General features: G+C 46.8%; 1 protein-coding gene across 1 annotated transcript in view; it reads right to left on the reverse strand.

The window, feature by feature from the left end:
* Positions 1–293: 293 nt before the first annotated feature.
* Positions 294–26,873, reverse strand: part of KCNN4 (potassium calcium-activated channel subfamily N member 4) — a 49,536-nt gene continuing 22,956 nt past the window's right edge. The window contains exons 2-9 of the mRNA XM_082231791.1: positions 23,994–24,089; positions 14,631–15,040; positions 12,051–12,183; positions 9,959–10,069; positions 6,252–6,370; positions 5,199–5,268; positions 3,466–3,641; positions 294–2,381 (exon numbers count right to left, since the gene is read on the reverse strand). Coding sequence (XP_082087917.1) covers positions 3,483–3,641; positions 5,199–5,268; positions 6,252–6,370; positions 9,959–10,069; positions 12,051–12,183; positions 14,631–15,040; positions 23,994–24,089 — 1,098 coding nt within the window. The 3' untranslated portion in view covers positions 294–2,381; positions 3,466–3,482. The remainder of the gene's footprint in view (positions 2,382–3,465; positions 3,642–5,198; positions 5,269–6,251; positions 6,371–9,958; positions 10,070–12,050; positions 12,184–14,630; positions 15,041–23,993; positions 24,090–26,873) is intronic.

The raw sequence follows: 26,873 nt of genomic DNA on the forward strand, positions 1-26,873 counted from the left end.
CGTCATTTAGCAACAGGAATAATGGCCTTCGTTCATTTTTATTTGAACCATTTATATACCGCTTTTAGTTAAACAAAACTCTTAAGCGGTTTACAACATAGGTTAAAACATCTTAAATAAACAGCAGATACCAAAACAAAAAAGGAGAGCATTTCTACGTTCTATAAAATGTAACTTAAGTAGAGCATCCTAATCAGCTGCAAAAAATGCAAGGAAAATCCATAGTAAAGGACTAAATCCAAGCATCCTCTAAGGATCAGGAAGCAAAATAATTAAAAATGAGCTAATAAGTATAAATTTCACGTTTTTTATAAAAAAACAAATCTGATTCGCAATGAAGCAAAAGAAAATCAACTCATTCTTCCCCACCACTGTACATCAATCAATCATCCCATTAAATGAATCAATCCAGTTAAATGCCCAGCTTCCTATTCAGCAATTTGCACAACTTAATCTACAGCTAAAAATGCAGAGACCGTTCAGTTTCGCTCTCTCTCACACACACCTTGCATGGTCAGCACACATCAATGCTCCAGTGCACTCAAATTTACTATTCTATCATACCCTCCAATCACACTCCACAATCGCTGCCATAAATCAGTCTCTCATCCTCGCATGTCTGCGCTATGAGAGCCAGACAAATGTCAAGTACTGACAAGCAAGCAGTAATATAGACACCCCCCAGGTGAGCATTCATACCAAGCGTTCCCCTTGCCTCTCACTGGGGAAGCAGCAGGTTCTCACGAGAGGCGATAGAAACCTCTTTCTAACAGACTGGGCAATGGCACTTCGTCTATTCCTTTCCTCCCCTCTAAAGAAAAAAAGGAGAGAAGAAAATACTATAATGGAGAGTGCCACCTATACATAACACCGCCGGCTTCCCTCATCTCTCGCCTGAGAGACCAAAAGTAATCAAAAAATCAAGTTCTCGCCTTAGGGGAGAGGTAGGAATCTGTACCTCCAGTTTTATGTGCTTCCCAAACTTCTACAGAAAGGAAGGAAACGACGGCAGTCGGCTCCCCACAAAAGCATGGCTTCTAAAAGCTGATCCCCTAAGAATGTAAGAAAAGCCTGCTGTGGATCTAGACAAGCATCCTGTTCTCCTGGTGGCCAGCCAGATACCTGTGGGAAGCCGGAAACCAGGACCCGAGTGCAAATTGTGATTCTCCTGTCCGCACACCTTGTTAAAAGAAAGCACGTCTCTCTGCATTTCAGTGTTGACCTGAAAACCGAGAGCTAAGCAGCTCTCCCCACTAGATGCTGACTTGCAAAGTTTCCCCTCTGGCCAGACAAAGGATGCTCAGCGGCTGATTACTGAGGTTTCCCCACACTTAAGAGACTCCTACAAGCTCTCACAGAACAGGTAGCCTAAGCAGCCCTTTGAGAACTTCACTCTTCGTCTCGAGTTGGACCGCCGCATCCATCCAACCTTTCGTCTAGTTCGCCTGCTTCCGAGGTCCATGGCGCAAACAAGGCATCTTTCTGCCCCCTGTGCCTAACATAACCTTTTAAACGTACTGAAGCTGGGACCCTTAGGGTATTCTAGTCTAAAACAATGGCTCTTGCTTGTCTCTGGAGCTCCTGACTGGGGTCTCCTTGCCAGCAGTTGTGTTTCTGCAGTGTTAAGGCACATTTGTTCCAGGTGCATAGTAAATGTCAAGAGCAGGCTGGCAAGTAGTCTGCGCACTGTCAGAAGCTTGCCTGCTTAGCCCTAGCTTATGTTAAGTCACTGGTGTAGCATCAACCGCCTTAATTGATAAACCCACCCCCGGTACAGACACACACAAGCTTCCTCGCCTGCAGCAACTGTTACTCTCTAGGTGACCAAAAACATGGTTATATGCAAGCCTGAACTTCGAGGGTGTGGGGTCCTCCCCCCCCCCCATCTCAGGAGATCCTGTGCAGCCAGTTAGCAATTGCTTCCTGAAAATTGCATTCCTGCCCGGGATGGACAAACTGTCTTTTGCCAAAGGGCAAGGACTTTGCACAGTTTTCAAGCACACCTATTCCTGTATCTTGTCCTCTTGGTTCCCCCGCCCACAGCTCAGAAGCCTGCCAGAGGAGTGGATGTCCTGTCTTTTGATTTTGCATCCAGAGTCCCTCTTGCAAGACGCAACAAAAATCCATTCAGAGGTTCGAGAAGTCTTTCTCGCGGAGAGCAAAGTTCCGAAAGCTCCTCCTCGCTCCTTTTCTTTTGTCTGTTGATGTGGTGGGTCGGCTTTTCAAAATGCCTGCAGTGGTTCTCCTCCACCACAAGGTGGCGGTGTAGTCCCGTGTGTTCCTGACACACTGCCTGATGCCCATGAAGAAAGGCAGGAGGAGTTAAAAAGTTCTGTCTATGAAGGCTTCAGCGGGATGATCAAAACCATCTCTTTAGCCAACTGGAAGGGAAAGGAGAACAAAGGTCACAGTGGCACTAATATTGGAGGAACAGATAGAATCATAGAATTGTAGAGTTGGGAGGGATCTAGTCTAACCTCCTGCAACGCAGGAATTTTCACTAAAGCATCCCTGGGGGGTGGCTATCCAACCTCTGCTTTAAAAAACCTGCAATGAAGGAGGTAAAGGTAAAGGGACCCCTGACCGTTAGGTCCAGTCGTGAACGACTCTGGGGTTGCGGCGCTCATCTCACTTTACTGGCAGACGGAGCCGGCGTATAGCTTCCAAATCATGTGGCCAGCATGACTGAGCCGCTTCTGGCAAACCAGAGCAGCACATGGAAATGCCATTTGCCTTCCCGCCGGAGCGGTACCTATTTATCTACTTGCACTCTGTGCTTTCGAACTGCTAGGTTGGCAGGAGCAGGGACTGAGCAACGGGAGCTCACCCCGTCGCGGGGATTCGAACCGCTGACCTTCTGATCGGTAAGCCCTAGGCTCTGTGGTTTAACCCACAGCGCCACCTGCATCCCATGAAGGAGGAGGATTATATTAAAACTAGACCCCAGAAAGCTCGCAAACAAGTTCCCCCTCCCTTTTGGGGGGTGGGGGTAGAGACGACAAATCCCATCCGTCTCAGCCAGTGATGGTAATGGCTCAGAATGATGGGAGTTGTAGTCCAGGGGCGTTGGGAAGGTCAGAGGTCTCGCCACTCCCGCTTTTATTTTTTATTTTTTTAATGGTATTTATTAAGGTTTCAAAGATAAGAATTACATGAATTAAAAAAGAAGAAAAAGAAAGACAATAAAAATAAAAGAAAAAATACAAAATACAAAAAAAGATAAAAAACACTTTAAAAAACCACTCCCGCTTTTAGAGCCCAGAGCGTAGGTTAGAGATCCCAGCATGTCTCTCAAGTTCTAGGCTCCAGAGGGAAGAACAGAAAGACATAATTCCCGGGGAGAACTTGCTAGTATATTCAAATTAGCCAAACAGATTCCAATTGCAGAATTTGGGTGTTTTCGAGTTGCAGAATCTTGTGTTGTGAAGAGGGTTTTTGTCGCAGAGTTCTAGGTGCCACACCTACCAAACTGCAGTTGGCGTTCAGAGCGCCCGCTGTTCCTGCCGCTGCTTGGAGTCCACGAGTCCCGAGAGAAGCCTCGTCATCTCGTCCAATTTCCTGTCCAGGGACTCGATCCGCTTCTCCAGCTCCCGGTGGGAGCTACTGAGGCTGGAGCTGAGGTCGCACATGATCATCTGCATCTGCAGCAGAGGAAGAACAGGACACGGCCGTCAACAGTTCAGCTTTTGCTCAAGTTACTTCCCGGGACTGGCCCACAGGTGGCGCTCTTGTCCTCAGGGATGGGGGGAAAGTGACAAGTGGGGTCCTGCAGGGTTCCGACTTGGATGAAGGAAGCGAGGGGATGCTCATCTAATTTGCAGGTGACACCAAACTGGGAGGGGTAGCTTATGGCGCAGAAGACCGAATTGGTATCCAATACGACCTTAACAGATTAGAGAACTGGGCCAAAACTAACAAAATAGGGACAAATTGTAAGGTTCTGCACTTAGGCAGGAAGAACCAGCTGCAGAAATATAAGATGGGGGAGGCACAAATCGCCTCATCCCAAGCCTTCTATTACATTATATTTTTTATATATAATATATTCACACTGATATTATTATTTAATTTGTATGCTGCCCTTCATCTGTAGATATCAGGGCAGTCCAGTACCAGATCTAGCTAACACTTCTTATTTAGCCTTTTGGATGACATCAAGTCCATCAGTTTAGTCAACCTAGCCGACCTCACAAGGTGGTTATGAGGATCAATGGGGAGGGGTGGTGGAGAAACTCAATGTGCTGCCCTGAGCCCACTCAGAGAATGGCAGGAAAAATAATAATCTCAACAACAAAAGCAGCAGCAATGCTTATATTTGGAATAATTTACTTTCCCCCAGACACAAAATACAGCGAACTTTTGTGAACTTTTTTCAGAATCCGTTTTGAGTGCCCCACTTCTGTTTTGAGTGTTCCGCTGAGGTCTGTCTATTTTTGCTATTTATTTTGTGTTTGTCTTTTTGCGGCTTTTTTGTTTTATTTTTGTGACTGTGTGGAACCCAGTTCAGCTACTGACTGATTGATTGATTGATTGATTGTGTGACTGGAGTACATTGTTTATGGCTTGTTTATTGTAAAATTCATGTTAAATTGCTGTTTCAGGGGTTGTTTTTAAAAGTCTGGAACGGATTAATCCATTTTGCACAACTTTCTATGGGAAAGTGCGCCTTAGTTTTGGAATGCTTTGGTTTTGGAAAAGACTTCCGGAACAGATTAAGTTTGAGAACCAAGGTACCACTTTATTGTCATAGAAGCTACACCTTCAGGAACTTATCAGTGGCCTTTTTGCAAGAATTTGCTAATGCTTATTATATTGGAAACACACTGCGCTTAAAGGCATTGCATTGCCTTAGATTAATAGAACCACAGAATTGCAGAGTTGGAAGGGTCCTTGACCCCCTTTGATGCCAGAATTCTGCCCACAGCAGTTCCTGGGTGGGCTCAAACTGCCAGCCTTCTGGTTAACAGCCAGATGCACTAGTCCGTTGCACCACAGGAGAGTCGACAGAGGATGCATACATGCTGCGCATGTAAAACATGTTCCCCACACCACAGCCCAAAGAAGCCTGGGAACTGTAGCTCTGTAAAGGGTAAACTGCAATTTCCCAGGATACATTTATTGGGGATCAATACGCTTTAAACTTGTGTGTACACAGCCTCTTATTGACCGGGCAACAATGTCCCCGGCGCACAACTCGCCTTAGAGACATCCATCATGGCATTCACTTGATCTCGGATCTTCCTGTGCTTCATCCTCACGTGTCGGAACCTACGAGGAGAACAGAGAAGTTATTTCCCCTCCTGGGCTTTCGCCAATGTGCTTCCTTTCCAAATTGCAATGGAGAGAAGAGTTTTAACAGTGAAAACGTATGCAGCGGCCGTGACCCGCCGGTGCACTTTCCTCAGGAAACCCTGATCACTGGCTGCGAGCGCTCGCTATAATTTCTAGCGAAATGTACAACACCCTCCCAGGCCCATCTGCGAGTGGCTCAGAGCCCTTGCACGCAGGGCGGACGACGGGTAACAAATCTAACCGGCCCTTGTCGTCGCCGCCGCCTCCCATCTCAAATCGAACGATCAGTTGACTCGCTTGACTAGGAATCTTTATGCACAAAAAATGGAAGGAAGAAGACGTTCCAACCAAAGAAAAACGAATAAGCAAGATGATGTAGAATTAGGCAAAGTTAACAGCAAAAATAAGAGGACTTAATGAGGATTGTTAAGAAGAAGAAGAAGAAGAAGAAGAAGAAGAAGAAGAAGAAGAGGAGGAGGAGGAGGAGGAGGAGGAGGAGTTTGGATTTGATATCCTGCTTTATCACTACCCTAAGGAGTCTTAAAGCAGCCAACAATCTCCTTTCCCTTCCTCCCCCACAACAAACACTCTGTGAGGTGAGTGAGGCTGAGAGACTTCAAAGAAGTGTGACTGGCCCAAGGTCACCCAGCAGCTGCATGTGGAGGAGCGGGGAATCAAACCCCGTTCACCAGATTACGAGTCCACTCCTCTTAACCACTACACCACACTGGCTCTAACCCCAGGGCTCTGAGCCTTCTTCCCTTGGGTGTTCGCCTGGTGGTTTCTCCCACCATTCCTTGGCACCCAAGCAGTCCACGACATAGAAAGGGGGAAACTGGCAGAGCAGGACCAGGGCAGTGCATCCCTCTGCCCCGGAAGGTGCCTTGCCCAGCCTCCTCCCCCCCCCCCGATTTGGCACTACACCTGAGCACCCCATGACCTGGGAGTGATTGACTTACATATGGATGGCTGCCAGCAGCCTTCGGTGATGTTTGCGTGTCCTTAGGCCATCCTTCCTCTTGGTGTGTTTGTGCAGCATCCAAGCCTCCTGCAGCACATTGGCGGCCGACCACTTCATCTAGAGGTTGGTGCAAAAAAAATGGAGAGAAAAGAGAGAGATGTGACGGCTCGCCGAAGCTCAGTTTCCCTTCTCTGTCGCTAGGAACATAAGGAGCTGCCTTAGATGAAGTCAGAGCACAGGCCCAACAGCTCAGGGCTTCTCTCGCCCTGACGGACATAGGCTGTCTGGAGTTTCAGCCAAGGAGACATTAATTAGAGATGCCAAGGATTTAGACTTTTCGCATGCAAAGTACGAGCTCGACCACTGATCTATGCTCCTTTTGCAGAAAGTTTTTGATGGTCTGCAACTGGATTGGGGAACTTTTGGCCCTGTGGACGTCACTGGGAGACAACTTGGGCAAGGGGGCTTTGCCAGCCCTACCAGGAAATACCGGGGATTTGAACCTGGAACCTTTGGCAAGTGAAGGAGAGTCTGTCCCTGAGCTGCAACCCTTCCCTGCAGTGCCATTCATGACCCATGAAGTGGAAGAAGGAGGAAGACTGACAACTGCATTGGCCTTTGATTTTGCCGGCTAGGACAGGACATCTGTCAAAAGTGTTGTGAAAGCGTTGGGGGGGGGGAGGCCAGGGAGGAGGAAACCCACAAGGAAGTCTTGATTTGCATGTATGCCTACACACGCCCTGAGATAACAGGGCAGAGAGCCCAGGGACAGCGATTACTGTTTATTGCAGGGGGTTCTTAAACTGTGGTCCACAGGGCACATTAAAATGGCACCTGCCAAGGCCAGGACTAGCCGCCTGAGAAACAGTTTCTACACAAATGCAATTCTGGTTCTAAACACAGCATAAGGGGTCTCTATAGTATAGTGTATTTTAAAATGGGGTTTCAGAGTTTTTAGGGGTTTTTGAATGTTTTACGTAGTTTTTCAATTTCATTGTTCTACATGGGACAATGACAATAAAGATATCGTATATCGTATATATTGAACAACAGAGCCAGGCGTGTTTAAAGTTTTTGCCCCTTGCTGGAAGAGCTAACCACACAAAAAAATGCCCCTTTTATTTGCATATTAACATTCAAATAGGGGAGCCTTTTAGCTCTTCTGCAGGGCAAAATGCTGCAGCAGAAACCCCTGTAGAGTTTCAGTTTGGAAGGGCAAGGAAATAGCGAGGAGTAGATCTGCAGTTCATCAGTGTAGAAGTCTTGGACGTATGAAACTGCTTCCTCCAAAGTCAAGCCAAAGTCCATCCACCTCATTATTGTAGACACCAGGGATGCGGCCCTCCAGGCCTTTCTCTCTGGCCCTTAAGACTCTCCCTCGGCTACACACTTTTCTCTCATGTGCACCCCTCCCGATCCTCTTGGGGTACCATTGCCTGGCTCTGAGTATTTTTGTTCCTTCAACTGTGATAATTAAGGCTGTCCGCAGGCCCCTGACCCGACCAGAAGCCCAAATGTGGGGGCCCCAGATCAAGCTGACCTGGGAACCCACCTGACCCATATCCAGCCCCCTCCCCCACAAAACTGAGCCAGAGCCTGCAAACTTGCAAAGCAGGAACACGCTTTGTGGAAAAAACAATGGTAGCATTTCACCAAAAATTGTAGCCAACAAAGATACGCAACTCTGGAAGGAGGAAGGTATGATGTGACCAGGAAGCCCTGTCTTCTGTTAATTCCTGACTTCTGGTGAATGATGACAAGAAAGAGGATGTTTCGAAATGAAAACAGAAGAGGCATTAAGGAAACCCAAAAGCTACACTTCCCACATTAATCTTGCTGAAATTGATTGATCCGAAAAGTCAGGGGGGTGGGCAACGTGCATGTGACGCTCTTGGCTGAATTTCAAAAATCCTCTGCAAACAATTAATTCAGATGTCTGGCGAGAGTAACCTATTCCTTTCCTGTCAGCCCACTGGGGGGCGGGGGGAGGAAGGGAGGGGAGGGAGGGAGAGAGAATGGGTGATAGAAAAAAGAGAAAAGGTAGCAGACATAAAAAAGAGTGGCCCCACCCACTGCCAATATGCAGGCTCAAAAATATTATTCCCCAAGGGACTGCAGCCCTTGATGGACTAAAGTTACCCACTCCAGGTGCACATAATGGGAAATATTCTCTGAGGAGGAAAGGCTGACACATCTGGTACTTTTTAGTTGAGAGAGAAGGTGAGTAAAAAATGTCATGACTCTCCAAGTGCCTCTGGATCTTAGGCAACCGAAAAATCGCGCTGTAAAAAAAAAGCTCAACAACTTTGGGGTTTGTTCAACATAAGCTCAGCAACTTCTTTTGGGGTGTCCTGGCTTTTACTTTTTGAAATATGGCAACCCTGCTTTTCCAGGGACAGTCCTGGATTTACAGAAGCTGTCCCAGTCTCTGATTTGATCCCAGAATGTCCCTCTTAGGATGTTGTCAGGAACCAGACTGAAGGGTATTGCTCTGAGGAAGAATGGTGGAAGCCCCCCTCTCCCTCTGCTCAAGGGTCTGATCCTGACGCTCCTCTGGAGCAGGAGGATAGTATCGACCTAGAGCAATGGTTTGCAGAAGGACACAGTTTGGGAACTGATTATTGGGCTGAGCTGGGAGAAGCGCAACCAAGGGGAGAGGAATGGGAAGAGAGACAGCTGGTTGGATCTCCCTCACTAGAAAGTTGTGGAGCCCATGAGCCCTAGAGCCAGGCGTCTGGATAGGGTAGCCTCTCAGAAGGCTCAGTGGTGAAGGAGGATCACGTGGTGAGAAGACGGGAAGACAAAAGTAATTGGAGGGAAGTGGGAGGAACTCAATTGGGAGTACCTGCATGGTGAAAATGGATGCTGAATGTTTGTGCTGTGTTCAGTAAAGCTCTCTGTTGCTGCAAAAGCCTGCTTTCGCTTCATGCTGTTATCTACAGAGAGGGGGAAGGTAAGTCTTGCCTGGCAGCCTGGAAATGTTGGAGGGTGTGGAGCTATGCGACCCCCAAATCCAAGGAGATAAGTATAAAGTGATACTTCATGTTACATCCGCTTCATGTTACGTTCTTTCAGGTTACGTCCTGCAGCGACCCAGAAGTACTGGAAAGGGTTTCACTGCTCGTCACCCACATGCACAGAAGTGGCGAATTGCAACCCACGCGTGCGCAGACGCGCCACTGCGGGTTGTGTTCTTTTCATATTGCGAACAGGCCTCCAAACGGATCCTGTTCGCAACCAGAGTTACTGCTGTACAACCTTTAGAAAACATCTGAAGGCAGCTCTGTATAGGGAAGTTTTTGTTTTTTTAAAGTTTTATTGTGTGTGTTTTTATGTTGGGCAATTTCTGCCTGGACACTGTTTCCAATGGCCGAATACCGGCAATTTCTGGGAAATTCGGGACGTATGGCAACCCTGAGATACAAGTGTTTCTAAGTACAGCACATAGGTAGACTATGGAACTCTCTGCCACAGTGATGGCCACCAACTTTGATGGCTTTCAAAGAGGATTGGACAAAATCATGGCGAAGAAGAATATCAGCAGCTACAAGCTCTGCTTTGCCACTGAGCACCAGTTCCTGGCAATCGCAGGTTGGAAAAGTGCTTTTCATCCAGCTTACTGGTTCCCCACAAGCCACTGTGAGAACAGGAAGCTGGACTAGATGGGCTGTTGCCCTGATCCAGCAAACTCATCTTCTGCCTTACCTCTTTGGCACATTGAATATCCATCATGAAGTTATGGACGTGTTTTTCAGCCCTGCTGAATTCCAGCTTATCAGCAGCAACAGCCACCAAGAGGGCCGTGCAGCCCACTCCCTGCAAAGAAACAACGAGGACAATGAGTTTGAAGCAATAAAACTGGAGGCACAGAGGAAATATACACCTTGTGCCTCGGGTCAAACTAGGAATTACTGTGGCAGATAGGGACTATGATAGCTCGGTGGAAGGGCACATACCTAATTTCAGGATTTTCTGTATTATTAGCCTTGTTCCTCGCATAACTCAGAAATTTAAAAACAAACAAAAAATCAGCCCAGTTGGTGCATTTGATTATCAGTGCAGTTTTGAAAAGCTCAATCTGCCATCTTCATTCAAAATGGCATCGCATTGTATCCAAGCACAGATGAAAACCTGCTCCTTGATCTCGGGAACTACTGTGCAAAATTTGGTAACGACCTCTTAAGAGATGCCCAAACGCATAATGCATAAACATGCAACTTTCCAAAATATATAGTAGATTATTGTGATTATGTTTGTGATCCTCATTAATCACTTGCTGCATGAATAGTCTCTAAGCATCTTGGAAATGCATATGTATTTCACAAGATTTATATACTACTTGTTTGAAATAAAAAACAAAGCAGCTTAAAGCAGAGCACACAATTGTGTGGGGAAGACCCCCCAATACATTTTTAGACTGCAGCCGCCATCAGCATGGAGCACACTGGCTAAAGCTGATGGAAGCTGAAGCCCAAAATCTCAAAATCTCAACTTGGGCTACCCGTGCAACGATCCATAGAGCAGCAGCAAAAGCATATCATCAATAAACAGCAAAATCTGAAGTCCACGAACATAGGCTTCCAATTAACACACAAGAATAAGGAAGTCAAGAAAAACAATACAATCCAATGGAAATGAAATGTGCAAATGCACACACAGTGTAAATTTGTGTTGTTTCACATTCCTTGGTGGGAAATTATTATTATTGTTACTGGAGGTGGGGAGGGTGATATATATAATTTTTTTTAAAAAGTATTTATTTTATTGATAAATATAAATATATTGCCATCGAGGATTTATGGCATTTTAATTTGAAGACAAAAAGTTAACTTCAAACCGTAGCATATTCCACAGGAGGCATTTGAACACTGTTTTCACCATTAATATATAAAATAATTTTTTGCCACATTGTTGAAAACAAATCTTTTTTTGGGTTTGTCCTCTACCTTCATTTCTGGGTTAATTTTTCAGCAGTAGCTATGGACCAGATCTGACTATTCCTTATTTAATCCCATGATTTTGAAATACAGAATCCATAGTCCATCCAAGCCAACTTCATTTGGTCCAGGCTACATTCCCAGTAATGCCAAGGAAAGGATTGGTATCAGTTCCTGTTTTGTTATCAAAAAAATTCGCCAAGAGACCACGGTTATATATAGCATCCGACAGCCCTTGACCCCCAGCACAAAAAGCGGCATTTAGCACTTGACAGCTTCATGGGATTTCTTATTTGACGCCTGACCAATAATAAGAATGATACTAAGAAAATCAAATCAATATATTTGAGTCTAAAGCACTCAAGTCCATCTGCCAAAGTTCTGAAGTAGCATTGCGTTCCGTTTCAGAATTGAGAGGAAGTGTGGTGTAGTGGTTAGAGTGATTGACTAGGACCTGGGAGGCCAGGATTCAAAAATCCAGTCAGCCACAAAGCTAGCCAGATGACCTTGGAGTCAGCAGCTGCCTCTCAGTCGCTGCCCAATCGATTTTATTAGTCCACACTTTCCTCCAAAGAGCCTCTTCACTTAATCCCCAAAACACCCTGCAAGGTAAGGCAGTGACTGGCCCACGGTCACCCAGTGAGCTTCACGGCTGGGTGGGGTTTTGAACGCTGGCTTCACAGGGTTGTTGTGAAGATTAAATGCAGAGAGGGAGAGACCACGTAGCCACCTTGAGCTCCTTGAAGAAAAGGGTGGGATACGGACACAATAAATGCCTAAGTTTTTTTTGGGGGGGGCTGGGAGACAGATTCCGGATTTGCACGTTTCAGCTCTGCACCATGCGCAGACACATCTCTTACCATAACACCAGTGAACACGCACACGACTTTTCCACACACCGTCACCGGAACAACATCTCCGTAGCCGATGGTTAGGAAAGTGATGGGGATCAGCCAGAAAGTGCTATATAGGTAGTCGTTGTCCATATGCTCCCTGACAGGTGGGAACAAAGACAGGTTCGTCAGGAAATGTGTATTTCACATTACAGTGGTGCCTCGCAAGACGAAAAGAATCCGTCCTGTGATTCTCTTCGTCTAGCGGTTTTTTCGTCTTGCGAAGCAATCCCATTGACGGATTAGCGCTATTAGCGGCTTCTAGTAGCTTTTAGCGGCTTATCTGCTGATCGGATCAGCTGATAAGCGGCTTAGCGGCTTAGAAAAGGGGGGGAAGGGGAAAAAAACAGCAAGAACTCGCAAGACACTGTCGTCTTGCGAAGCAAGCCCAAAACGGAAAACTCTTTCGTCTAGCGAGTTTTCCGTCTTGCGAGGCATTCGTCTTGCGGGGCACCACTGTATTGAGAGTTATACTGCACCTTTCAGGGTTACTTAAGAGGACAGGGGAAATAGTAAACTCCTAAAAACTAAAATTAAACACCCATACGCAAGAGATTAAAATATCAGATCAGCGAACAGGTACCAGCAGTGTTCAAACTGACTCAAAATAGACCCTGGGAAATAAAAATACATTTGGCACCGCAAGCACAAATGCATTCTCTCTGATTGTGACTCCCTGCCACTGGAATTCAGAGGGGTACTGCCTCCAGCCACCGTGGCTATGCTCTCCGTGCCACTACCACCACTGCTCCCTCACAGGCCCTCTCCCTCTGGGCCCAGTCCGGACCACTGCCCAAACAGACCAGGAGTGGAGCAGGGCAGGAGCGATGACATCATTTGTCTTTCTTTGCAAGTCGATGAGGGGTAATAAGGCTTTCAAGTTTTGCTCGTGGCAGCTTGGCATAGTGAGGAGGGGGACACCAGAGAGCGAGGAAAATAATCAAGAGGAGTTGGGTACATTTTGCCATGAAACATAACCCGGTCCAGTTAGGCAAGCGTTCTCTCCCATCATGCACCAGGGCAGGCATGCCAACACTGCAGCTTTTGAGCAGGAGACTGTTAGTTTTGCAACTGATCTTCCTCGCAAAAGCTTTGAAATCCAATCTATGGGCTTTGCCTATTTATTATTTTTTTGACTGAGTGTCACCTGAAGTGACAAAAAGCTTGTTTATTCTTTTCGCCGAGGCTGACTCAGTTGCTAGCCTCCGGCTCATCAGGGGAGTTTATTTACCTGTTGGCTGGGCATCAGGCGGAAAATGGGATTGTCCTTTACAAACAAAGGCCTGCTCTGAAAAGGAAGAGGGTAGTGCTCTGGACTGCTTCAGAGTAGAATGGGTTCCTTCTATAGATGGGTCCATCTAACTGACAAAGCACATGTTCTGTAAGCAGAGAGCTCCAGGCTCAGTCTGCAGCTAGAACAGAAGTGGGGGGTGCTGTGTCTTATAGAGGGACACAGCTAATCCATTCTGGTTTGGTCCCTATCCTCCTCTCTCCCACGTTGTACAAGAGCAACCCTGAGGTTAAGAGGAGGAAGCAGACTGCCAGGGTCATCCCCCTAGACTGGTTGCAGGTGGGTGGGTCGGCTGAGCTCGGTGGGCCAGTGCCCCCTTTGCCCTAATCCAGAATGCGGCAACTAGACTGATGACTGGGAGTGACCGCCGAGACCACATAACACCTGTCCTGAAAGACCTACATTGGCTCCCAGTACGTTTCCGAGCACAATTCAAAGTGTTGGTGCTGACCTTTGAAGCCCTAAATGGCCTCAGTCCAGTATATCTGAAGGAGCGTCTCCACCCCTATCATTCAGCCTGGACACTGCAGTACAGCTCCGAGGGCCTTCTGGCGGTTCCCTCCCTGTGAGAAGTGAGGTTACAAGGAACCAGACAGAGGGCCTTCTCAGTGGTGGCGCCCGCCCTGTGGAAAGCCCTCCCATCAGAAGTCAAGGAAATAAACAACTATCTGACTTTTAGAAGACATCTGAAGGCAGTCCTGTTTAGGGAAGTTTTTAATGTTTGATGTTTTAGTGTGCTTTTAGTTCTGTTGGGAGGCGCCCAGAGTGGCTGGGGAAACCCAGCCAGATGGGCGGGGTATAAATAATAAATTATTATTAGGTAAAGGGACCCCTGACCATTAGGTCCAGTCGTGGCCGACTCTGGGGTTGCGGCGCTCATCTCACTTTATTGGCCGAGGGAGCCGGCATACAGCTTCCGGGTCATGTGGCCAGCGTGACTAAACCGCTTCTGGCGAACCAGAGCAGCGCACGGAAATGCTGTTTACCTTCCCGCCGGAGTGGTACCTATTTATCTACTTGCACTTTTTGGTGTGCTTTTGAATTGCTAGGTTGGCAGGAGCAGGGACCGAGCAACGGGAGCTCACCCCATCGCGGGGATTCGAAATGCCGACCTTCTGATTGGCAAGCCCAAGAGGCTCAGTGCTTTAACCCACAGCGCCACCTGCATCCCTAAATAATTATTATTATTATTATTATTATTATTATTAACTGACCCTCGCTGCCTAACACCAGCACAGGCAAGCCCCGGTCCTTACCGTTCGCAGACAGACAGCACCCAGAAGGCAATGAACCAGAGTCCCATCGTGAAGATCAGCAGCACCCTTCCTGGCTGGCTGTTCACCATCACCCGTAGCACGAATGGGTACTGGAAGTGGATCTTGTTGAGGGACCCGATGCTGCGATACGAGGCGTCTCCCAGAACGCTGCTCTGCAGCAGGGCCGCCCGCGTCACCAGGTAGAGGCGGAGGAACATGAGCAGCGACAGCAGCATGTCGACCTCGGAGAGGAACAGGAAGGCCTGCGTGGGCTGGGGCTCCAGGCAGGCGAAGTCTCCGGTGGGCAAGGGGTGGATGGAGCAGACCAGCAGCTCCAGCATGATAAATGCCAGCTTCCGGCAACTGACGGCAATTCGCCAGTCAGTCAAGGAGTTGTCCATCATGAACAGCTAAGGGGAAAGAGAGCAGATAATAATAATAAGAATCCAGTATCCAAGTGACGCTCTCTTGTCACCCTCCAGTGGCTGGTGGACGTTGGTACTGGTAGGGCAGAAGATAGGGAGACCAAGGCTCCGTTCAGCTTATTCCATTCTCTTGACAGTTCCCTAGCTATTCATTTCCATGTTATATTGGAGCTTCCGCATGATGGTAAAAATGTCACTTCCGGAAACATAGCAGAAGTTCCACGCTAAGTTCCATGCTACAGTGGTACCTCTGGTTACATACGCTTCAGGTTACAGACTCTGCTAACCCAGAAATAGTGCTTCAGGTTAAGAACTTTGCTTCAGGATGAGAACAGAAATCGTGCTTCGGCGGCACGGCAGCAACAGGAGGCCCCATTAGCTAAAGTGGTGCTTCAGGTTAAGAACAGTTTCAGGTTAAGAACGGACCTCCGGAACGAATTAAGTACTTAACCCGAGGTACCACTGTATTTGCTTCCGGTGGGGAGTGGGAATCTGCTTGCAATTAACACTAAGGTTAGCACTAAATTTACGACATATTCTGCTGTGTTTCTGATGTGGAAGCCACTTCCGGAAATATCGTGGACTACAGTGGAAGTTTTGTGCTCAGGTCAATGTTATTTACTTCCAGGAAAAAGAAATCCTTTCAGAAATAGCACCAAATACGACCTATATTTTCAGCTGTGTTTCCAGAAATGGCTTCTACATGTGAAAGCTCAAATATAATTTGGAAATTAGCAGGTAGGGAGACGTTGGGGAAATGGAATAAGCAGCGATGGGAATGTAACATTTGTTGTTTTAGCTACAAGAGGCTAACATGGTGACCCTTCTCGAAACATATACAGCGCCTCGCTTCACTCCTAGAATTGAGAGTAAAAGGTTTATGCCGAACTGGCGAGACTAACAGGGAAAATTTGAAACCAGCAGGACCAGATTTCCCTAAAGGACTGGAAGAAATTTATGTTGTATTTGAAAGACAATTGTAATCACTTAACATCACTTGTAGGACTACAGGAAGTTTTGTAAGGAGGACTTTACAAATTATTGTGAAAAGGACTAAGATTAGTGGATGTAAGATTGGAGTTTTAGCAATAAGCATAGCAATAAAATGCAAAATCAGAGAAAAATTTGGAAAACCATTAGAAGGGGTTGAGGGAGGTCTCAGGCTGTGATGGCCAAAGACATATATCACGTTGCTTTGGAGTTATTATGTTGGAAAATTTGTTCAAAAAAAATTTAAAAATTATATATGTGAGTAAACGAATCAAAAGTTCTCTTAATTTATTTGTATTTCTTTAACAATATATATATCTCTCTCTCCAAGCAGTCTCAATAAATGGTATAAAACATTCATTTAAAATAACAATAAAAACAAGGCTTTATGAAAACAGTAGGCATTGCAACATGATAACAAAACACAAATGTGCATAATAAAATGGCTTGTCTGGTTGGGTTAGCCAAAAGGAAGAGGGTTTTTTAGCAGGGTCAAAAACAGCACCGTGAAGGAGCCTGCCTGATATCAAAAGGCAGGGAGTTCCACAGAATAGTTGCTGCCACGCCAAGAGTTTTGTTTCCTGTGCAGATTCCAATTCCCAGTATAAGAACGGTAACACCTGGCTTGAGAGCAGTACATGTGAAAAGGATCTAGGAGTCTTGGTTGACCACAAACTTGACATGAGCCAACAGTGTGACGCGGCAGCTAAAAAAGCCAATGCAATTCTGGGCTGCATCAATAGGAGTATAGCATCTAGATCAAGGGAAGTAATAGTGCCACTGTATTCTGCTCTGGTCAGACCTCACCTGGAGTACTGTGTCCAGTTCTGGGCACCACAGTTCAAGAAGGACACTGACAAACTGGAACGTGTCCAGTGGAGGGCAACCAAAATGGTCTAAGGCCTGGAAACGATGCCTTATGAGGAACGGCTAAGGGAGCTGGGCATGTTTAGCCTGGAGAAGAGGAGGTTAAGGGGTGAGATGATAGCCATGTTCAAATATATAAAAGGATGTCACATAGAGGAGGGAGAAAGGTTGTTTTCTGCTGCTCCAGAGAAGCGGACACGGAGCAATGGATCCAAACTACAAGAAAGAAGATTCCACCTAAACATTAGGAAGAACTTCCTGACAGTAAGAGCTGTTCGACAGTGGAATTTGCTGCCAAGGAGTGTGGTGGAGTCTCCTACTTTGGAGGTCTTTAAGCAGAGGCTTGACAACCATATGTCAGGAGTGCTCTGATGGTGTTTCCTGCTTGGCAGGGGGTTGGACTCGATGGCCCTTGTGGTCTCTTCCAACTCTATGATTCTATGATTCTAATGAATGGCTTATGAAAATGCACATATGCGTGGAAGGAGTGAAGTGTGGAAGCTCCAGCACTCCTTCCATTGCCCATATCCTGGTGCTTCTCTTTGCCATCTACCTTGGTTCAACTTCCATCTCCTCTCTTAAATCGCCATCTCCCCCCACCCCCCACACACTACCCCCAGTCTGTCCCTAAACTCCCACAAAGCATCTCCACATCCCACGGGAAACGCATTGCCTCTCCTGCACCTAGCTTTGAGTAGAAGGAGGGCATTACATTTCCAATTATTTGTGTACACACACAACCTCCCGGAAACTGGCTGGGAAGCAGGATGGCAGCCTTGCCAAGTTTACAACATGTTTTATTACCTTATATGAAGACTGCCTTTACATCTCTCGGCCAAGACAACAAAGGGAGTTTACAGTTTTAAAAGACTAAAGGCTGTGCCCTGGAAACTTCCGCATCAAATCACTGCAGTTCTCTCTACATGGGGCTGCCCTTGAAGACGACTTGGAAACTTCAGTGGGTCTAAAATGCAGCAGCCAGGGGTCCCTTTAGATCTCAAATAACCCCTGTTTTAAGACAGCTGCGCTGGCTGCCAGTTCGTTTCTGGTCCCAGTTCAAGGTGCTCACGTTATTGTTTAAAGCACTAAATGTTCAGGGCCCAAATATCTGAAAGCATGTTTCCTTCCCTACAGACCATCTCTGGTGCTAAGATCAGCAGAGGGCGCCCTTGTGGTTGTTCCTCCACCTTCAGAGGCTAAGGTGGGGGCGGGGGAGCAGAGTGGCCCAGGACAGGGCCTTCTCTGTGGCAGCCCAAAACTGCAGAACTCCCTCCCCACAGAGATGCATCTGCTAAGCGCTTTCATTATGTGGCTCCTGGAAAGTGCTGAACCCTGGCTTTTGAGGTGCATATTTTTAGGAACTGTGAATGTAAGTTGTTTTAAACTGTTAGTAATATTGTTTTAATGCTGTAACCCACCCTGGAACCATAGGGTGAAGGACAGGCAAACAAACAAACAAACAAACAAATAATTAAGTTGTACCTCGGCTCCCGAACAGCTTGGGAGTCAAACGTTCTGGCTCCCGAACAATCGAAAACTGGAAGTGATTGTTCTGGTATTTGAATGTTCTTTCAGAAGCCAAACATCCCACGGGCTTACAAGGCTTCCGATTGGCTGCAGGAGCTTCCTGCGGCCAATCAGAAGCCGCACTCTGGAAGTTGAACATTTCAGAAGCCGAACGGACTTCCGGAACGGATTCTGTTCGACTTCCGAGGTACGACTGTAATGATGATGGTGGTGGTGTTACATTGGATCTGCTGGTATAACACATCTTCCTATGTTCCACAGAGAATGCATAAGGAATTTCCAGATGAGAATTGGACCTTCATCCTGATTTGCTTGCATGGAAACTCGATGAAGTTGGCTATTTAATGAATATTCACTCTGATTTGTCTGCAGGAAGGTGTCGCATCAGAGCAAAGTGTTTGTCCCGCTGCATTTCCACATCACTTCCCTGATTGCGGGAAGTCTGAACCTTTATTGGAGAAGCAGGTTTGCTGTGCCAAATCAGCTTTAATTGCCCAATCTGAACTTGTTGGCATGTGGTTGAATCCTAAGGACATAAGAGCAAGTGGCCCATCTGGGTCCGGCATGCTGTTCTTGTAGCGGCCGACCACTTGCCCATGCAAAGCCTGAACCCAAGAGCCCTCTCTGCTCCTGCGCTTTCTAGCAACTGGCATTCACAGAATCACAAAATCACAGATTCGCAGAGCCAGAAGGGGCCACGAGGGTCATCTAGTCCAACCCCCTTTAATGCAGGGATCTTCCCCCCAACGTGTATACTGCCTCCGACAGCGACTTGTCCTCTACGAAGCTGTCCTCCACGAAGCTGCCAGCTCCTCCTTCAAAGCCACCCGAGTCTGTGGCCATCATTGCCTCTTGCCTGCAACGCTATGTAAGCACTTTCAGTTGCAGGAGCTGCTCTTCCGCTGGCTAGCCCCATCGCGTGTGGCAGAAGGTCTGGCATGTGAATGCGCAAACACTTAAGAGTGTCTGCCAGGCAGGTTTTCGGCAGCCCACGTCTCTTTGCTGGCCGCCTGCACCTCTGGGTGTGTCTGTGTGACTCAAGGTTATATATTTATCTGCATGCAAAGCAGGCTGATAATTCTTGAGGAATTTCAAGCTCATTGTGGGAGGGGGGCAGGGGGGGAACCCAACGCTTGTTAAGAGCTGCCACCAGTGGCGTAGCGTGGGTTGTCAGCACCCGGGGCAAGGCAAGTAATTTGCGCCCCCTAACCCGTGGATTTGCGCCCCCTAATCCGTGGATTTGTGCCCCCTAACCCCCAGATGTTGCGCCCGGTGCGGCCGCCCCCCCTGCACCCCCCACACTACGCCACTGGCTGCCACTGTAATTCTTGTAACATACGAGTAAAAATGAATACCAGGCTTATATGTGTTTAGGCAACAGGAGTTTGGGCTTTATCAGGTTTCGCCTGCACAAAACATCAGGCATAGTTTTGACCTTACTAATGCTTCTGACTGTATTGGCGGCTCCTTCTAGTTCAGTTCTTCCTCACTGGCCTGCTCTGAAACGTTTTAAGGGTGAAAACCAACGTTAGTCATGCTCAGTGTCAATCAATGGAGCTGAGTAACTTAAGTCCATTGGATCGAGCTGAGAACAGCAATAGAAGCAGCCCTTATTTCCTCCTGCAGTTTCCATCCACTGTCGGAGGCAGTATGTTTCAGAATACCATCAGTGGATGGAAACTGCAGGAGGGGAGAGAGCTACAGGCTCTGGCCTGATCCTGCAGGCTCTACCCCCAGTACGTTTCCGAGCACAATTCAAAGTGTTGGTGCTGACCTTTAAATCCCTAAATGGCCTCGGCCCAGGATACCTGAAGGAGCGTCTCCACCGCCATCGTTCTGCCCGGACACTGAGGTCCAGCGCCGAGGACCTTCTGGTGGTTCCCTCATTGAGAGAAGCAAAGCTACAGGGAACCAGGCAGAGGGCCTTCTCAGTAGTGGCGCCCACCCTGTGGAACACCCTCCCACCAGATGTCAAAGAGATAAACAACTACCTGACATTCAGAAGACATCTGAAGGCAGCCCTGTTCAGGGAAGTTTTTAATGTGTGACATTTTAGTGTATTTTTGGTCTTTGTTGGAAGCCGCCCAGAGTGGCTGGGGAAACCCAGCCAGATGGGCAGGGTACAAATAAATTATTATTATTATTATTATTATTATTATTATTATTATTATTATTATTACGATTATCATCAAATGCACTCAAAATATGGGTGCCACAGTTTAAGAAGGGTATTGAACAAGCTGGAACGTATGCAGAGGAATGCAACCAAGATGTTGAGGGACTGGAAAGCAAGCCTTATGAGGAACGGTTGAGGGAGCTGTGTGTGTTTTAGCCTGGGGAAGAGGAGACTGAGAGAGATGTGGCAGCCATCTTCAAATATCTAAAGCGCTGTCTCATGAAGAGCAAAGCAAGATTTTCTCTTGCTCCAGAGACTAGGACCCAAACCAATATCTTGAAATTGCAAGAAAGGAGATTCTGACGAAACACCAGGAAGAACTTTCTGACTGCAAGAGCTGTTCAAAGGTGGAACAGAGTCCCTTGGGAGGTTGTGGACTCTCCTTCATTGCCTGTTTTTAAACACAAGTTGGATGGCCATCTGCCTTGTATGACCGAGTTGAGATTCCTGCAATGCCGGGGGTTAGGCTAGATGACCCCTGAGATCCCTTCCAACTCCTTGATTCTATGCTTTGTGCTCAAGAACAATTGTTTCATTCATGCAGAAGCCAGACTGGTTTAATCAGTTAACCGACCAGTCAATTAAAACTCACACAATCAACTAAGTTAAGTTGCATTTATAGCACACTCCAAGGCATGTCCACTTCAGAGGGGGCAAAATCTAATTCAGATCAGTGGTTTCTGCACACCCACCAATATTCTGAGACTTTGAGGCATCTGGTTGTATATCTTCGTCCTGATTCCTTTGGTTGCTTTGAACTGCTAACACCAGGCTAAACTGAATGATGACCAGAAAGTCCTTCTGGCAAATTACAGGAGAAGTTAACCTGAAGAGGAAGAGAAAGGACCCCCAAAATCACATCAGAGCCAGCCCTCCGCGATATCCTGCAGTGACCACAACTCGCCCAGTAGCTGGATGAAACATGCCATGACTCAGTCAGGAAACAGCTCACTCAGATCAGCAGCAGAGATCAAACAACCCAAAGGAAAGGAAAAACCCTTCTGAGATGTATTTTCCAAGTGTCACCAGCTCCTATGCGCGGTTGAGCTATATGGGTCTGCGAAGAAGGCTGAAGTTCTGGGCTTGCGTCCCAGACCTTGAATGCAAATCCCCGCCTGCCAGCCTAATCTTTCCATTCGCCTTCGTTTCCCCATGAAAAGCTAGTTCCTGGCGATTTTTTCTTTGCAGTTAATTTATAGAGTGGAGGAACGTTACAGGTTCCGAATCGAAATCCATGCAACCACCGCTGCCACCACCCCAAGGTCAAAGGTAGGGAACATAGGAAGCTGACTGAGTCAGAGACCATTAGTCCTTTGGATCCAGCAGACAGAAAAGAGAGTACTTCACACAGCAAACTACAGAACTCGTTTCCGCAGGAGGCAGTGACTTGGATGGCTTTCAAATAGGACTGCACAAATTCATAGGAGGATAAGGCTATCAGTGATTATGAGCCATTATGGCTATTTTCTACCTTGACAACTAGAGGCAGTGACACTTCTGAATACCAGTTGCTGCAAGAGGGGAGAGTGCTCTTGTGGTCAGTTTATAGAATTATAGAACTGTAGAGTTGGTGGCACTGTGGTCTAAACCACCGAGCCTCTTGGGCTTGCCAATCAGAAGGTCGGCAGTTCGAATCCCCGCGATGGGGTGAGCTCCCGTTGCTCGGTCCCTGTTCCTGCCAACCTAGCAGTTCGAAAGCACGCCAAAAAAAGTGCAAGTAGATAAATAGGTACCGCTCCAGCGGGAAGGTACACAGCATTTCCGTGTGCTGCTCTAGTTTCGCCAGAAGCGGCTCAGTCATGCTGGCAACATGACCCAGGAAAACTGTCTGCAGACAAACGTCGGCTCCCTTGGTCTCTAAAGCGAGATGAGCGTCGCAAATCCAGAGTTTTCTGCGACTGGACTTAACTGTCAGGGGTCCTTTACCTTTACCTTTTAGAGTTGGAAGGGAGCACGAGAGTCATTTAGTCCAGCCCCCTCCAGCTTAACATGCTCAGAGACATTTGCACCTATGCATATAATTTAGCATATGCAGATCTCCGTCATTATCCCAGTTTCATATACGTACCTTCCCATTACAATCTTCCTGTTATAATGGCTACAGCTTCCCAAAATGAGGAATTGGGCCCTTTTAGGTAACCTTCAGCTGAGTGTCCTGTCCTTCACCCAGAAGCCCTACTGCCAGGAATTTGTTTCAAGCCTTGGGTCATTGATTTGGGGCATAATTATCCCCCTCCCAAGCCTCATCCTGTCCCTCTTTAACAAGCACAACACCTACTTTTTCTCACTCTGTGTGCTGCTTGCTGTGAGCATACCAAAATATGTACCAATTACTGGAGTGAACCTGTTTTGGGGAGGTTTTTATTTTTTTCCGTCGTTTCCATGACAACAGCTCTCCCCCAAGGGGGGTGGGAACCACCACAGGCATATTTGCATCAAGTAGGGCTGTCCAAAAGAAGGACACAAATATGCTAATTTTAGAATTAATTACTATAACGGAGATAGAAAAAAACACTTCACAGAAGACTGTGACCCAGGTGACTTCATGAAGCTCAGTAGGTGATCTAGGTCCTTTGTGGCCATATTTACACCCAACATTTGAAGTGCTATGGTAACGCTTTAAACAGTTGTGGCTTCCCCCAAGGAATTCTGGTGGCTGTAGTCACGGAGCTACAATTTCCAGAGAGATTTAACAAGCAATCCTTCTTCCCAGCGAATCCTGGACATTGTAAATCTGTGAGGGAAACAGGCATTTCCTAATAACTCTCAGCGCCCCGAACAAACTACAACTCCCATAATTCTTCGAGAGAAGCCATGACTGCTATCGTTGCGGCATCCTAGTGCTTTAAAGGTATGGTGTGTTTGCAGCATTTTGTCAGACTGTCTGACCTCCGCTGCGCTCATTTGAGAAATAGTCATAGAATCATAGAATCATAGAATCATAGAGTTGGAAGAGACCACAAGGGCCATCGAGTCCAACCCCCTGCCAAGCAGGAAACACCACCAGAGCACTCCTGACATATGGTTGCCAAGCCTCTGCTTAAAGACCTCCAAAGTAGGAGACTCCACCACAATCCTTGGCAGCAAATTCCACTGTCGAACAGCTCTTACTGTCAGGAAGTTCTTCCTAATGTTTAGGTGGAATCTTCTCTCTTGTAGTTTGGATCCATTGCTCCGTGTCCGCTTCTCTGGAGCAGCAGAAAACAACCTTTCTCCCTCCTCTATGTGACATCCTTTTATATATTTGAACATGCCTATCATATCACCCCTTAACCTCCTCTTCTCCAGGCTAAACATGCCCAGCTCCCTTAGCCGTTCCTCATAAGGCATCGTTTCCAGGCCTTTGACCATTTTAGGCTTTCCCATAGTTAGGCTTACCTGGATCTCTTTGATGTGAAAAGCCAGGATCGTGATCAGCAGCCCAGCTGTGGAGAGGGTGATGAGGCACTTCACCATAAAGGAGTATGCAAACCACTGAAGGGAAGAGGAGGGAGAAGTGAGGAGAAGGGCCAGGTGCCATTAGAGCGTTATTATCATTCCACTTCATTCATGAATCGCTTCCTATGAAGCACCTTGAAGTGATTTTGCAGTACAGTAGAAATGCATATCCAACTACTGCTTAATTACCATATTTTTTGCTCTATAAGACTCCCTTTTTCCCTCCTAAAAAGTAAGGGGAAATGTGTGTGTGTGTTATGGAACGAATGCAGGCTGCGCAGCTATCCCAGAAGCCAGAACAGCAAGAGGGATTGCTGCTTTCACTGTGCAGCGGATGATCCCTCTTGCTGTTCTGGCTTCTGAGATTCAGAATATTTTTTTTTCTTGTTTTCCTCGTCCAAAAACTAGGTGCTTCTTGTGGTCTGGTGTGTCTTATAGAGCGAAAAATACAGTATATAGAAAGTTAAAACAACAGCATATGCAGAAACAATGGAAAGTCATTGCATATACCGTATTTTTTGCACCATAACACTCACTTTTTTCCTCCTAGAAAGTAAGGGGAAATGTCTGTGCGTGTTATGGAGCGAATGCCTGCGGGTGGCGGGGGGGGGATCTGCTGCAGTCGTGAGCAGAGGATCCATGGTTCCCCTTCCTTCCCTCCCTTACAAAGCATGGATCCACATGGATCCTCAGGATTTTTGCAGTGGGCTACTCCAAACTCACTGTCAGATCACATGTCTGTGGCCACAGCATGAACCACAAAAATCATATATCCACTATTTCATTTAGAATATTATTTTCTTTCTTGTTTTCCTCCTCTATAAACTACGTGCGTGTTATGGTCTGGTGCGTGTTATCGAGCGAAAAATACGGTATATAAAAAAAACAATTATAGACACTGAATGGGATAGGAAGTCATAGCTGAAGGAGAGCCTGGCTACTAAATCAGGCCAATGGCCTGGCTAGTCCAACATGCAGTTTTCATAATGGCCAGCCAGTTGTCTACAAACAAGTGGGCCCTGGGTGCATTTGAGCCCCTCCAGGGTGTCAGCTCTTACGCCCAGAGCCAATGGTTTGATGGTGGCTGCTGTTTGACAAGAGTTGTAGGCTCTAGTGGTTGGCCTCCCTTCAAAAACTTTGAATGGTAGCACTTAATTCTCAAATTCCTGCATTTCAGGGGGTTGGACTAGATGACCGTTGGGGTCCCTTCCACCTCTACAATTCTATGAAACGGGACCATATTTATCATAGTACTGTGGGGTGGGGAACCTCCAGCCCTCCAGCATGGCTCACCAGACCTCCCCATTTGGCCAGCAAAGGCCATTTTTGGGGAAGCCACGATTATTGTTGTTGTTACCACTACTAAATTCATTAAATTTGTATCCATAGATCTCAAGGTGATTCATAGCATAAATATACAAGATAAATACACAAAATACATAATAAAAACAAGAACAAAACCAATAAACCCCTCCCACCCGCAAGCACATTTAAAAGGCCATAAAACAGGCATGTCCAAAGTCTGCTTCGGGGGCCTAATGTGGCCCACCAGTCAATTTAACCTGGCCCCTGTGGCAGTATATGCCCTGGGGTAAAAAAACTCAGTAACGTAAACCCTAAAAAAAGCTCAGTAACTTTGGTCGGCCCTCACTTCATCAAATCTGGCCCCCTTCGAAAAAAGTTTGGACACCCCTGCCATATAATGTTAACCAGCCAAGGTCTGGTTGAAGAGGAATGTTTTCGCCTGATGCCTACAGGTGTATGCAATGAAGGCGCCAGGTGAGCCCCCCTGGGGAGAGCACTCCACAGACAGGGAGCCACTGCAGAAAAGGCCCCGTTGTCATGTTGCCACCCTCTGGATCTCTCACGGAGGAGAAACACAAAGAAGGGCCTCAGATGATGATCACAGGGTCTGGGTAGGTTCATACTGGTTTCAAATTGATGCTTTTAACTTTTTTAACTGTTGCGTTGTTTCGTTCTTTTTGTAGACCACCTGGAGGTTGCTGCTGTTGTTTTTCACAATCAAGTGTTAAATAACTTTTGTGAAATAAATAAACAAGTTATGTACCTCAGCCTTAGGACCAAATGACACAGTGTGTTGCAACAGTGTCGCAATGGACTTGCTTTGTTTTCCACTTAACTGAGATAAAGAGCTTTGAGGGGGACCGCAAACTGTGAGTGGGGAGGAAGCAAAATTTGTGGGTGCTTAGCTCTTCCCTCCAAGCTTTGGGTGAGGAAAGTGACTTTTAATCAGAAAAGTAGTTGCGCAAAATGCCTCCCCTTCCACCGTTTGACCCAGAATTGCAGCCTCCTCAATATTTCTTCTTTCCAATGGGGCTGGAGAGGGGGAAGTCAGAGCTTCTGTCATGTAGCTGCGAGTAAAAGAGAGTTTGATTCTCACATTCAGTTCATGCTTGATGCATGAATGCAATTGGGAAGATACGCATTCAAAGACCCTAGCTATTATTATGGCTTGATCATAGTATGAATTTGGTTGCATTTTTTCCGGGGGGGGGGGGTCCTTTCTTGCACGTTTTGCCAACCCGCTTTTTCATAGATCTTCAGTCAGTGCATCTGGCTGTTAACCAGAAGGCTGGTGGCTCCAGCTGACCCAGGGATGGCTACGGGCAGGATGGCTGCATTGCAGGGGGCTGGACTAGATGACCCTCAGGGGTCCCTTCCAACTCCTCGATTCTATGATCCATATTAAATAGCAGTAATCATAGTAAACAAAGCTGAAGATGCTTGTTCTGTAGCCATTCTACACTTTTATGTTGTCTGTTATTCACAACAAACCCTAACCTTCCACTGGTCTTAATC

This window comes from Podarcis vaucheri, assembly GCF_965113315.1.
Source record: "Podarcis vaucheri genome assembly, chromosome: 7".
Taxonomy (NCBI): Eukaryota; Metazoa; Chordata; class Lepidosauria; order Squamata; family Lacertidae; genus Podarcis; species Podarcis vaucheri.